Raw genomic sequence first — 15030 nt, 5'->3', positions numbered from 1 at the left:
CGCCATCTCGCCCGGCTATTTTTTGTATTTCTTAGTAGAGATGGGGTTTCACTGTGTTCGCCAGGATGGTCTCGATCTCCTGACCTCGTGATCCGCCCGTCTCGGCCTCCCAAAGTGCTGGGATTACAGGCTTGAGCCACCGCGCCCGGCCAGGCCTAGTTTCTTGATTGGTCAAGGTTTGCCTGCAAACTACATTTGTGCCACAGCACTCAGGATGGCAGAAAGGGGCTGAATTCCCTCTGTGAGGTCAGTTTAGTCAGGTTCGTTAGGGACAGACACAGGGGAAACCACTCACTCCATTAACACCCACACAGTGTGGCCCACACTTAGACCAGGGGACGCCGCACACCTGCCGTTTACAGAGTTTAACACAGGAGAGCAGGGGCCTCCGCAAGGACAGCCTCTCAAAGCCTTTGTTTCTAGAGTTCCATCTCAATTCCACTGCACAGGTCTTTTAGTGTAAGTTACAAAAAACCTTGCTGAGAGAACAAAAGCTTGTTTTGTCTGTCTGTTTCCAGTAGAGTGAACATTCAGAAACTGGTTCTTTCAGAGCTCCAGCGTGCACCCCCAGGTGACCTATGTTTTCTGGAATGCGGTTCTACCAAGCTGTGTTTTAGATGAGGAATCTTATTGGTGGACAGGATTTGGCTTTGTTAGCTATGCTATCCGCACTGTTTTTGCAGCACTTGCTTTTGAGACTGAAAGGAGTCATGCGGTTTGCAACCTAAAACCACCACACTGATTGTTAGTGGTGACTTTCTGAGTGACTAACACAAGGTGGACCCTCGAAGATACCTGAGGTACTCGTTAGCAGATTTACCTTAACATCATAATACATGCAACGAGTGAACACCTCAAATGCAAGTACAGCAGGTGAGAGTCTCCGACAAGTACCTAGACCTGTGTGATTTTAGAAATGGGTTCCCTGATTTGGAAATGTAATAAAGTTCCACCGTTTCACTTCTCCTGCAGAAACCCGGTATACCAGTGGGAATGTGGCCACAATGTCTCCCATGACAGAGGACAGACCTGGAGCCCTGCATTCTTTGGGGAGGAATCAGATCCTTCCATTGGAACTGCAGGATCTCTCCCCTCTCACTAGGTCTCCCACATACGCACTTTTTCCCCTAGAGGATCCTACTTGAAGGTCACCTCTTCAATGTGCATGTTTGTAGCAGTACAAATACTAAATATTGGTCCGGGGATTAGAATGGAATCCATTTTCAGAAAATCTATAAGCCAAATATTCAACCTCAGTATTTGCTTTGTGATTATTGGTACTTATTGGTGAAAATAAAATGCATACAAATATCCCATGCCTGTAGGAGAATACAATATGCTTTAGTCTATCCATTCTGTGCAATAACACGGTCTTTGGGCTAAAGTCAGAGTTATTTGGGAAGTAGATTCCAAAGCCAATTTGCAAACTTTTCTTGAGTATTAACAAATGGTCACAAAATGTCAGGTGGATCAGATTCACTTACAAGCAGGAAAAACTATTATTAGCAGTACACATCAACAGACACATTTAAGTCTCTAGATCTGCATATGCTAAAGAAACACATTTGGATATTGATAAATGAGGTGTTATTTTTTTTCCCCCTCCAAGTGCAATTTCTAGGGGCAATGCTGACCGACTTAGCCCATGCATAGATGTGCATGGTATCACAGTGTGTGGAATTCGTTCAACATGGAGGTATTGGCCTTGCAGAGCCTACAGCACTCTGTACTGTTCATGATAGCATCAAACACGGGCCCGAGTCCTCTGCCACAAATCCATTTGATCAAATCTCTGCTTCACACATCTTGGTGAATGACAGCTTTTTTAAACCTATTTGGTTTGAAGAAAACCTCAAACCAGGGCCATGTTTGGACTGTCTTTGGGGCTTTCAGTAATCTTCCATCTGTTCCTTGTCTCAATGTAGTTCCTGAATATACCACATTTCCACCTTCTTCCCTCATCGTCCTAAAGCTTCCTCCACAGTTTTGCCTGCCGGTGTCACATGTAGTAGGCACATATAGGCACGAATGTAGTCCCTCAAACCTCAGTCCAAATCCACCGCAGGTGCATATCTTCCACAAACCCCAAAGGAAGAGCTGCCCATTCATACAAGAGGCAAGGATCTCCCTTACTTCAGGTTTGTCCTACAATACGAGAGCCTACCTTTGGTGCTGCGTATTTACAACACCCAGCCTCCTAGTTTTCTACTGTGTTTTGTTTGGGATTTAGCAGATGGCATTCTAATTTTTCCTACCTATGCACTTCCCCTATTGGACTGTGAGTTCTGAGTGCAGCACCATGCTCTGTGCGTCGGGACTCAGCTCAAAGCCTGCTCTAGAGTGGGTGTCAGAGTTATCAGATCTTTTCCACCACCTTGTGGCCCTATCAGTCCAGGCTCTTGTGACCATGCGGCTGTCGAGAGTTCGACCCGACCCCAGTACCTGCTTGTTTCAGGCAAGTCTGACTTCCTTGGGCCTTATTCCACATCTATGCTGTTGACACCACGTTTGCAGCTCTTGCTTTCTGGAATGGCTTTACCCCACGCCTGCTTGCTGGAATTCCACCAAAATCAGGGTGGTTTCCCCCACATCTACTCTTCTATCAGCCTCTAGGTTGCTCCCACTCTCACCTGGATTTCTCAAGTACTTTGCCTATATCTCCCTTTTGCCATTATTTTATTCCCAACTTTTTTTTTTCTTTTTTTTTTGTGAGATGAAATTTTGCTCTGTCACTCAGGCTGGAGTGCAATGGCATGATCTCGGCCCACTGCAACCTCCACCTCCCGGGTTCATGCGATTCTCCTCCCTCAGCCCCCCAAGTAGCTGGGATTACAGGTGCCCACCACTACGTCCAGCTAATTTTTTGTATTTTTAGTAGAGGTGGGGTTTTGCTATGTTGGCCAGGCTGGTCTCGAACTGCTGACCTCGTGATCCGCCCACCTCAGACTCCCACCTCACACTCCCACTCCACTTACAGGCGTGAGCCACAGTGCCCTGCCTATTCTCAACTTTTTATTAATGCTACTTGGTATTTACCTTATTTATTACTTAGAGTATAGATTTCATAAAAGAAGAACCATATCTTATTAACCTCTGAATGCTGCACAATAGTTCTTGAGGAAAAGAAAAAATATCATTAAGTACTATTCAGAAATATGACAGAAAAACCCACAGCTGAGAATTTGCTATTTATTCCCTAGCCACTGACAATGCATTTGGAAAATCTGAGGACTGGTATAGGGAGTTTTCCTGACTAACATACAGAACATATTTTACACTTAAGATGGTACGGCAAAGATGCGGGGGGTGGGGGGCAGGGGAGGCGGTGCTAATCTTTATGCTTTAATATTACCTTTCTGCTCTGATATAAGCATTATCATAACCAGTTGTTTTACTAAATATTTTATGTGGATCTTTCCAAAATACAAGGCAATTGAAGAATATATTTAAATTTGATTATCTAAGAACTATGAACAACTACAGTCTAAAAACAGTATTTTAAATCATGTCATCTAGCTATTTTAGCCATATAAATAACCATGATATTGTATTTATAGAACGATTCACCTCCTCATGGTTATAATAGTGCAGTAAATGCAAACTTATTTCAAACAATAGCAAAACAATCTAATAAAAAATGATAATGTCCTTTATGTGGGAAATAGCTCAATCTATCACTTATATCTTGAATACTAGAGATTGAAGAGGTAACACAGTGCAGAGAGGATAGATTCTTATGTGCTGAAACGTCTAAATGATGTAAATGTTTTCAAAATATGAATGTGGGATTCTGTGACAGGAAACCTAGACCACAAACTATAACCTCTTTCTAGTTTGTGTGTTCTCTGTTGGTTTAAGCAAACTACCACAGGGAAGATAAACAGGAGAAAATAATTAAGGGATCAAGTAGATTATAAACTTCCCAGGTGGATTAGCCAGGTGCCTGAGAGAGTGAATACCAGGTCCACATTCTCAGTGCGTAATTCTGTGACCTGGGGAGAGGTGTAGCATTACACAGCACAGTTGGTAAATTAGAGCAGATCCTTGGCAATTTACAGAACTCTGGGAGATCCGAGTAATAATGCAGGAGTGATCGTGTTGATGAAGGGTGGGCTAAATTTTATAATAGTGTATTCCGATGCACCTCTGCATTACTTTGCTCAAAATCTATTTATAATGATATTTACATGCACACTCTGTATTCTCTCAAGGGTTCTTCTTAGAATCTAGACTAGGGACCTAAAACACAGCATGGATTGAGTTCTTGAATATTAGACATAGAAAATCATCTTTCCTTTCCTTAACTACAGCTCTCCTAGAGTTGACATTCTCAAGACTCAGTCTGTCAAAGCTCATCCATTCCCGTGCTTAGCCACTCCAGCTGCAATACTCAAAAAGGATTCCAGCATATTCTCCCATGTTGGAAGTCACTGGAAACAACTAGTATGCCAGAAGTATGAGTCATGTTGCACACGAAACTGAAGCACAATCTCAGGAAACAGTATTCTTTCTAGTAGCCTCAGAAATAAGCTACAAAATATCTGAGCCACAATTTGGAAAAAAAGAATGTTTTTGTTAAAAAATTTTGCACAAGGATGGAAAAGATAGTGGATCTAGGCTATACAGCCCAAAGGAATTTAATCTAAAGAACCAAAGTGGACCCTGCCTTTTGCATAAAGTTTTTGTTGCCTTCTTGGGAAGATCCACTTGTTTAAAAATACACAAATGAAGGGGGATGTGGGGATTTTTTACACTGATTCCAAAAGCTCTCTTTCTCTGTACACAGTGCCTGCTTGATATGGTTTGACTGTGTTCCCACCCAAATCTCACCTTAAATTGTAATAATCCCCAGTTGTCAAGGGTGGGGCCAGGAGGAGATAATTGAATCACGGGGGCGGGTGTTTCTCTTCTCATGGTAGTGAGTAAGTCTCGTGAGATCTGGTGGTTTTATAAAGGGAGTTCCCCTGCACAAGTTCTCTTGCCTGCCACCATGTAAGATGTGCCTTTGCTTCTCCTTTACCTTCCACCATGATTGTGAAGCCTCCCCAGCCAGGTGGAACTGTGAGTTCATTAAACCCCTTTCCTTTATAATTACCCAGTCTCAGGTATGTCTTTCTTAGCAGCGTGAGAACAGACAAATACACTGCTATTACAAACCCATGTGCAATTGGAAGTATGCACATGTGATGTCTGCTTCAACCTAGGCCTTGCCTTGGCAGATACACACAATTAACTTTATGTTTGTTTCTTTTTTCCCACCCACATATTCCTGATTAAAATGTGTCGATCTCAGCACGGTCTTCATGCTGACTCTACCCCTCAGTCAGGGCTGGCACTGATAGGGAAAACAACTTCCCACAACTAGTTTCTTCCATCTTTCACCTGATAATATTTTAAATATGTGAAAATAGTTACGAATGACCTTACTTTTCTCTCTGTCAAAATAATATCAAAAATTTTCCAGCCTGGCGTGGTGCCTCACGCCTGTAATCCTAGCACTTTGGGAGGCTGAGGCGGGCAGATCACCCAAAGTCAGGAGTTCCAGACCAGCCTGGCCAACATAGTAAAATCCCATCTCTACTAAAAATGCTAAAAATTAGCTGGGTATGGTGGCGGGTGCCTGTAATCCCAGCTACTCCGGAGGGTGAGGTAGGAGAATTGCTTGAACCCAGGAGGGGGAGGTTGCAGTGAGCTGAGATCACACCACCACACTCCAGCCTGGGCAACTGAGTGAGACTCCATCTCAGGAAAAAAAAAAAAAAAATTCCAAATAGTCCTGAAAGATCATAGGTACCAGATCCATCCCCACAGATACATAGCAATTCCTCAAGAGCCCACTTAAACTATTAAAAAACTGAAGTCATGATTCTGGATATGGGATTCCTGGGCAAACAGAGGATGGGAGGAATCTTATTAATAAGATTCAGGCTGAGCATCGCATGGGAGCACTCATCGCATATGAGCCTGCTCTTACCCAAACTCCCAAGTTCCCTGCCTGTATACTATGAACTCAGAACTTCCTGTCATCATATACGTTGAAATTATTTTTACTCTGAGAAAAATTTTACATTAATTTTGATTATATTCGTTTGTTTGGCCTATCATGAGAATTTGAGATCCTGAATCCATCATCCAATATTATTTTCACTCTTTCAACTAGAATCATTATTATGCCCTAATTGAAGATAGGAACAAAAATTTTTGCTTCAGAAACACCATTTCTGAATAGTACTTACAAATACCCATCTCATAGCAATATTAAACAGAAACAAAATGGATCCAAACTCACATGGTGTCTTGTGAAACTTTATTAGTTCTTTGTGAAAATACATTTCCTAAGTTACTTATGATGAGTATGCTGCAGTATCTGCTCTGTATATCATCAAGTCAATTCATGGTTTTGGACAGCTAGCTTCTTTTCCTGTTGTGTGAACAATCACACTAGATATGAGTTTCCCTCTAGGGTTCTTCCTTTCCATAATGTCTCACCAAGAACACGGCCAGTAACTCAGCAGTGTGATTTTTAGTCCCCTCAGCTGGTTCAGATGAAATTCTCCTGGGCAGGAGACACAACTTCATTGAGAACTCTGAAGTTCTCTTTTATAAGCTTCTTATCTTTGGAGGGTGCCAGTTTCTGATTTTAAAAATGTCCGCCTATAATCCCAGCACTTTGGGAGTCTAAGGTGGGAGGATTGCTTGAGCCTAGGAGTTCCAGACCAGCCTGGGCAATTTAGGAAGACCCAGCTTCTGAATGAAAAACAAAAACAAAACAAAACAAAAACTGAATAATCATCCATTTTCATACCAGCTTCAAGAATGAATTTGGTTCTTGTTTTAAGCATAATTGAGGCAGCCTTCTTGGGGTTCCTAAACTTCACATCATTTCCAATTTGTGATGGATTTGTTTCTCAAGACACTCTCTTTAAAAAATGCATTTCATTCTCTTCAATATGTCCTGGGACAGTTGTTTTGCTTGAAAATTGAATTTCTTATAGAAAATCTGGTGTAGCTGTTTCTGTTTCTTTGGGTAATTTCCCATTTTTTCCCGATTGGGTGATTTGTTGTTGTTGTTGTTGTTTTTCTTTTTTTCTTTTTTGAGAGACGGGTCTCGCTCTGTCGCCCAGGCTGGAGTGCAGTGGCACGATCTTGGCTCACTGCAAGCTCCACCTCCTGGGTTCACACCATTCTCCTGCCTCAGCCTCCCAAGTAGCTGGGACTACAGGCACCGCCACCATGCCCGGCTAATTTTTTGTATTTTTAGTAGAGACGGGGTTTCACCATGTTAGCCAGGATAGTCTTGATCTCCTGACCTTGTGATCCGCCCGCCTTGGCCTCCCAAAGTGCTGGGATTACAGGCGTGAGCCATAGGGCCAGGCCTGGTTTTTTATAGTTATAGTTTTGGGGGATGTTTTGTTTTGTCAAGGGGTCATCTTTTTTAGTGTTAAAGTCATGATTATATAGATTGTTTTCAGAATTTAAAGAAATATATCCTTACCAACTGCCTCTGTAGTACCAGTCACTTCCCTACTACAACTATCGTTTACCCCGGCATGGGGTTTACTCCAGATGAACCTGAAGGTTACTCAAGGACATTTAGCTTGGTGGAAACCCAGAGTGATTTTCAAAAGGGCCATAGTCATGGAAACAGGGAAAGGGTTAATTCAATAACAAGTTAAGAGATGGAAGAAAAGCAATAGCAAGACTGATAGGCGAGAGCGCATCAGCATCCTGGCAGTACAGGATGAAGGACACAATTAACCAGGCAGAACTAAGGCACAAAGACCCTTGCACCTGCCCCTTGCATGCACCTCCAGATGGGACTAATCCAGGTTGCAGAGCTCATTTCGCTTCCAGTTAACACAACACACTCTTCCTTACTGGTCTAGATTAGCATGATAGTATTCTCGGTTTTACCATGTTGGACAAATTCTTCACTTCTCTATGCTTTCTTTCTTATCTGCATGTCAAAGGAATAAGCACTTACTGTATGTTCTAATCAGATAAATCTCACAAATGCCATGTGCATTTTAACTCATCAATAAATATCATCATTTATAATCATTGTCTTCAAATATGGCACCTAGTTGATATTTGGATTATGGAGGTATCCAATTGCTACTCTATTAAATATTTGTGTACATTTAGGATTGCAGCCTCTGTTCCCTTCATCTATCCTAGAGTCATATAATCTACTCAAGCAGTATCATCTCTGTTCTCCTATCTTTTTACTCACTCATCCCTATTTTCCTCTGAGTCTCACATACAACTTTATGGTTTCTTGTGGACATACATTTTTGCCGAGTTCCACATGCTGTCACCCCCCCACAAAAGATGTCTTTGGTAAAGGGATGTGCTTCATTACCATGCTTCACACATTATGAATCTCAACCCTTCCAGTTAGTGGTAGCTGCAAAACTGTATTTATTAACTTTCAAAATGTTTGTGCTAAACGAATTACCCATGGTTTATCCATTAGTATTTACACATTTATGTGTCATTTCTAATCTTTTTTGTATTTTTTCCCTTTAACTACTCTATATCTCTTCCAATTTTATTATTCCTTATATGCTGTATCAACTATCTACAACACAAATGTTTTACACATTATAACCTGGGCATTTCTCTTCTTCCTTATTTTCCTCTGAGCAAATAGACTCATTTATAAGCAAATCATCTTTCAAAAGCTTCTAAAATGTATTGCATAGCACTGAGGCATGTTTGGGGGCATCTCCAGGCAGCCAGCTATTCAACATGTATCCCATCCTTTCTACTCCAAAGCCTTAACTTTCAGACAGAGGAATAACACAAGATAGATAAAGGCTTATCAGGGATCAATAAGCCCCAAGCTGACCCATCATTTAACAGTTATGTAAACCGAATGTGTCACTTAAACTCCCAAAGCAACAATGAAGGCCTTTCCTGCATCCTGAAGTGGTAATGACCAAAATGATGAGATTAGGGATGTTTGTAAGCAGTAGAGCAGCAATCAAGTGTAAGTTGCTATTAATTTTCATGTTTACAATTACTAACAGAGATGTGGTACATACTGTTAGACATAAGTGTCTTAGACCACCTAGTTCCCTCCTGGTAGGACTTGATTCCTTGAGAGGACCAAGCTCCAGACAGAAGAGCTAGTCCACACCAAAGCTGCCTAAAGGAGAGTGCTGTTCCATAGCCAGCCAATTTCAGAAGGATATTTAGGAATGCATGGAAACTCCCAGAAGGACTTGTGACTCTCTACATGAAGAAGCATACATAGTCGAAGGAAATGTCATTGTCTACTGAAAACTGTAATGAGGACATCCAACGACAGACACATCTACACACACTCATATATATAACTGTGTTCAATAATATATAATGCACAAAATATATTCAATAATACACTAGAGAGAGCGAGAAAGAGTGAAGAAACCAAGCGGCATTCATGTAAGTCCTGTAGTAATTTTAAATAAGTAGCTAATGTTTCACAGACAAGTGTGACAACCTCTTTTTGGTGGCTGGTTTTTCTCTAGGGTCACTACCTTCCTTTCATCCTGTTTCTTCAGATTCTCCCAAATGAAAAGAACAGGTTTTGCTATTTGAAGTTTACTGGGCCTGGCTTAGTTCCTGAAGTGATCCTAGCCCATGAGATTCAGAAGCTTAAAGCTTCCAGTTTCTATGGCTTCGAGTGATTAAAAAAAAAAAAAAAGAAGAAGAACATGGAGAAGGTTCAGAAGAACCAAAGGCAGGTAAGGTATTTTACAAATGACCAGGAGACCTACTAAGATCACTCTTTAGTAACAGTGGTGCTTTAAACAGCTTATTCAAGATTTTTCATACATTTATTCAAAGCATCTTCCAGTGGAAACATTTTTCAATCCATTTTTTTAAATTATGCAGAATATTTTAAGTTATAAAAAAAGAAGATCAAATTATTGTAGACATGGAACACTTTAAATAATTCACTGTACTTATGTCAATTTGGATGAATATAACTTCAATTCATTGACATAATTAAAGAATTTTTAAAAACATAAAATGTACAATATTTTTGAAATTCATTTTTGTGTGTCCTAAAATCATCGTGGCATTTGAGTGTAGGTATATTCTCAGCACTCTTGTAAGATTGCCTCTGTGGCACGTAAGACAATATATTTCATTTATTGCTCGGATTAAAAACAAATCCCTGTAGATACCCAAAGAAAAAAATTACTTTCGGAAGTGCAGCATTTCGACCCTAGGTAGGATTTAAGGCATTATAGCAAGAAGTCATATGTGTTACACAGCTGTAATCTATTTCTAAGGTTTATTCGAATTAAGTAAGTGCCAGAACATAGATGAATTTACCCAGACATCGAGTTTCGGTGCCACTCCAGAGCCCATTTGCCAAGCACTCTCTGACATGAGATCCCACAAGTGTGTAGCCAGTGTTGCACGTAAATATAGCTGTGGCCCCATAAACTGTCAGCGTTCCAATCTTGTTGCCATTTGGGGGAAAGGAAAGACTTCCACACGAGATAACTAGAAGGAAAAAAACAATACAGTGAACCTCAATTCGGTTATGCAGATTCCTCCTGTGCAAAACAAAAACAAACAAAAACCACTATTTTTAGTCTTAATTTTCACTAAGAACGTGGTGGAGAGGTGTCTGCTTAGGGCTGGATAGACCAGTCACCGAAGAACCTTAATTTTCCATCTTTATACTCCTGAAACAAAAACCTAAAAGCTCAAAGTGGATTCCAAAACATTCTAGATTCTCCAATTACCCATTCATTGTTGTTGTTGCTGTTGAGATGGAGTCTTACTCTGTTGACCAGGTTGGAGTGCAGTGGTGCTATCCTGGCTCACTGCTACCTCTGCCTCCCAGGTTCAAGTGATTCTCCTGCCTCAGCCTCCTGAGTAGCTGCGACTACAGGCGCCCACCACCATGCCTGGCTAATTTTTGTATTTTTAGTAGAGATAGTGTTTTCCCATGTTGGCCAGACTGATCTCAAACTCCTGACCTCAAGTGATCTGCCCACCCCGGCCACCCAAAGTGCTGGGATTACAGGCATGAGCCACTGTGCCTCAACCCATTAATGTTTTTATTTTCATCCTGATAGGTATAGCTGAACCCTTCTTGAAAAAATACACAGTATACAAAGTGTAAATGCAGAAGTGTATTTATCAGTCTATCTCTCTACCTTTCTGTCCATATCATTCCCAAGAATCACATAGTAGTAATTACTAGAAGCCTCATGAGCCTATCAGGAAATAAGGAATACCAATTTTCTTTACCAAAGCCAACCAGCTGGGATAAAGTAGTGTGATATTCAAATCTAGGACTTCTGACTGCAATAGCAGTGCTCAGTTTGTTCTTTTAGTTACTTGCATAATTTGTGGGGATCATGAGCTCTGTAAGAATGCTGACTACAAAGGGCATTTGGTGCCTTTCCATAAATTAAAATGTGCATACCAACTAGGCCTTACGTGGGCATCGATGCGGTGACCCTATGCCCCATGTTTACACCTGCTGTCCCAGCACAGTTATTGATCGTGTCCTTTTCCACCCATGAAAGTACTCCAGTTTGGGAAATAAGTTAATGCTCACCCTTATTATACAGTCTTACTATACCACTGAAATCTCGGCTCTTCAGATCCATAAACACTTGAGCACAGAAGATCCCAGCATCTCAGGGGAGGGAGGAACTCACAAGGTTATCCAGCCCAACCTATCATCAGAGGTGGAATACGTTTTAAACAGGTAAGAATGAAAGTGTTCGAAAAGCTATTCAAAGCAAGTGTTAAGAGTGCGACGTGAGCACTGATGTGTAGGTGCTTCGCTGCGGCCTGCAGTGGCAAACATTGAGTCCTTCCTTATTCACAGTAAACCATAAGAAGCAGTAAAACACAGTGAGGAAGAACACAGATTCTGGCTGCAGGCTACCCAGGGTCAGGCCTGGTTCTGCCAGACGTGAGCCAGGCAGCACTGGCCAATTTTCTAAGTCTCTGGGCCCTGCTATGGGTTGATAACAGCTCCTACTGTACAGGCTTGTGCATTAGATTCAAACAGAAGCCATCCCTTGCACATAAGCAGGCTCGATCAGGGTTAACAATGAAATTATAAATCAGGACATATTCAGTCAATTGAATCAAAAGTAGAAAAACCTTTAGAGATAATTCAAGTGAGGAAAATAAAATCACGCATGTACCACTAAGACCAGCCCTTTTGTTGTTAATGGAGAGAGTCTTGCTCTGTCGCTCAGGCTAGGGTGCAGTGGTACAGCTGTAGCCCCAGCAGCAGCCCTGACCTCTTGGGTTCAAGAGATCCTTCTGCTCAGCCTCCTAAGTAGCTTGGGGCATGGGCACCACCACGCTCAGCCATTTAAAAAAAAATTTTTGTAGAGGTGAGGGTCTCACTGTGTTGTCCAGGCTTGTCTGGAACTCCTGGGCTCAAGTGACCCCTCCCACCTGGGCCTTCCCAAAAGCCCCAGACCTTTTAATGATATGATAGCACAACCCAGGCTCTATTTCAAATGTTCAGACAGACACAGCCAGAGTCAGTGTTTTCTATGGGGGGCTCTACCAGAAATTGGGAGGTCCAGCTCGAGAGTCCATCATGACCAGCACATTACTGTTATTGAGACAGCCTCCATGGTTGATATGGTTTATTGGTTTTGGTGATTGCTAAACTATTACAGTGTCATACCGCATGCGTTTAGTAATATGCTAATATGTTTGCTCTACCAAATGTCAATGAATTTGAGTAGGATTTAGATTTTTACAATTTGTTATGAACTTTTCATTAAGCCTTTACCCAAACAGTGTGAACTTCTCCTTGAACTATGATATTTAAAGATCCATTTTTAGCAACTTAAGATAATTGGATCTTGTCTTGAAACTTTCATGCTTGTCAGAAAAACGTTAAATAACAATGAGGTCTGAGTCGAATTCCTCTTGGAGGTTTCTGCATACCTTCGCCTTCCATGGTAGAGCAGCAAGAACACCTCCCTCTGCTCGTACAGCTGTTTCTATTCTTGAAGCCTCTGTTAAAAACACTCTGGTGACAAAACTATTTTAAGTGTGTCCTCTAACAAGATTTACTCAATTGTAAAGAAGAAGTAATGAAGCAAAATTTTAGCTTTTCAGTAGCTAAACAATAGAATTTCAGACCAAGGGTTTCCTTGTATGGTAGTAAACTCAATGCATTAATACAGATAGCAGCAATAACTCAGAAATCTTGCCTGATTGAAAGGGGGAAGCCCCTCACTACTAAAAACAGGCTTTGTCATACACCGAAGGGAAAGCCTTATTTTTATGTTGTGTTTTTCCTCTCAAGTTTCTAAAAATGAATTTCTTAAGTCTGCCTTTTTTTTCATTTCATTAAAAGTGTGTCCATGCTCACAGTCTGCAGTGCTTCCTCTGAACTCTGGGAGCAAGTCTTTGCACACAAAAGACACTTGGCTGACAGCATCCCGAATGCACCTGCAATCCCACAACATCCTGAATGCACCTGTAATCCCACATCCACAGCGTGTTTTCTCACTGTCCCTGGAGATTCTGAGCCACTTGCCTCTGTTCCCACAGGAAAGTCTCTTTTTGTCTTTCCTTCAATTCTATTATCATATTCATGTTGACATATATCTACTTAAAAAAAGTTGTATTGTGACATACCAGTTCTCATACCTATAAGGACAGCACTCCTATCAGAAATGTGAATATTATTTATGAGTGTGATAAATAAACATAAACTCAAGAGTAGGTCTTTTCAAATACATTCTAGCTGAAAAAAAAAAAAAAAGCCAAATGAACACTGAGACCTCCACGAAGAATAAACAGCTGGGAATATGTGAGCAGGAAGGGGCTCTTTTCTATGAATAAAAGGCTCAGTGGACTCACAATGGTTGTTTGCAAATACACGAAGGCACTCTGTGTAGACCAGAGTCAGGAATTGTTTTATTAGGCCTAGAGGGATAGAGTCACCATCAATCACTGGATATAAGTCACATAGGAAGCCTCGCTCAAAGTGAAAATGTTCAAACATGAAATCAGCTGTCTCTGGGGCAAAGAGCTGTCACGAGAATTATCTGATGTTAGCTGGGCATTTACTGGTGAGAATAGTATCAAGAAAATTCAACTGTAGGTAGTCCTGAGTGATGTCCGATGTCCACTCCAGCAATGGATCGAAATGACAATGTCGACTCTGTGATTTCCTCGGATATAGATGAAATACATCTGCTGATAAACACAGGCTCCCATAAGTTTAATGATCAATCCAGGCCTGTCTCTAGTAACAAACAGGAGATCTTCAAAGACCAGCCCAGAGACAAAGACAGCCCAGCATTTAGGCCGTGGTCTTTGAATATCTACAATATTACAAAATTCCAGTGTAGCTCACTGAGTCAGTATGTGTGTATAATATTAAAATGCAAAAATAAGTTTTTGTGATTCATGGATTTCTGTGATACATGTTTCTCTTTTTAGATACGTACAATAAATCAAACAATAAATAAACATAATAAGAAAAGGAGCCTTCCACTTGTATAAAGACATTGTGCTAGGAAGGTGTGTAGGCACCTCTAGATATTACATTTTAATTTTCTATTATTGTTTCTTGAAGGACAGGACTGCAGAGCTCACTGTTTAAGGGTGAGATTATGGTCTCTGTCCATTCACTTGTGGAGACCTGGGTTTTTCTCTAGGGACATATTAGAATACCCTGGAGTTAGAATAACACAAACCCTTCAAAAAGCGGTGAATTTCTCAGCTGATTCCACAGTTGTTATGAATGTGATTAGAAGGTGATCAAGGCTCACCTCTTCATCTGGAGCTACCTGGACAAGCAGACAGGGAAATTCTAACATTTCCAGCTCCTAAGCAAATAAGTGACTGAAAACAAGTAAGTTCTGGGAGATCTTACACCAGGGCCACTCGAAGATGAACCCTGGGGAGTCAAAAAAATAAATAAACAAAAAGGGAAAATGCCTGCTTCTTAGCTGCAGCAATGACTTGGGTGATGCTACCCTTGAAGATTCTGTTGGTCCTGATCCAATACAACGCAGAGAGTGA

At 41.1% G+C, this 15030-nt stretch overlaps 1 protein-coding gene across 1 annotated transcript in view; it reads right to left on the bottom strand.

The window, feature by feature from the left end:
• The window catches only part of CSMD1 (CUB and Sushi multiple domains 1), a 2061182-nt gene that overhangs the window by 71460 nt on the left and 1974692 nt on the right, over positions 1–15030 (bottom strand). The window contains exon 51 of the mRNA XM_025393463.1: positions 10330–10503. Coding sequence (XP_025249248.1) covers positions 10330–10503 — 174 coding nt within the window. The remainder of the gene's footprint in view (positions 1–10329; positions 10504–15030) is intronic.

This window comes from Theropithecus gelada, chromosome 8 (assembly GCF_003255815.1).
Source record: "Theropithecus gelada isolate Dixy chromosome 8, Tgel_1.0, whole genome shotgun sequence".
Classification (NCBI taxonomy): Eukaryota; Metazoa; Chordata; class Mammalia; order Primates; family Cercopithecidae; genus Theropithecus; species Theropithecus gelada.
The sequence above is the reverse complement of the archived record's forward strand: the minus strand, read 5'-3'. Positions and strand labels throughout refer to the sequence as shown.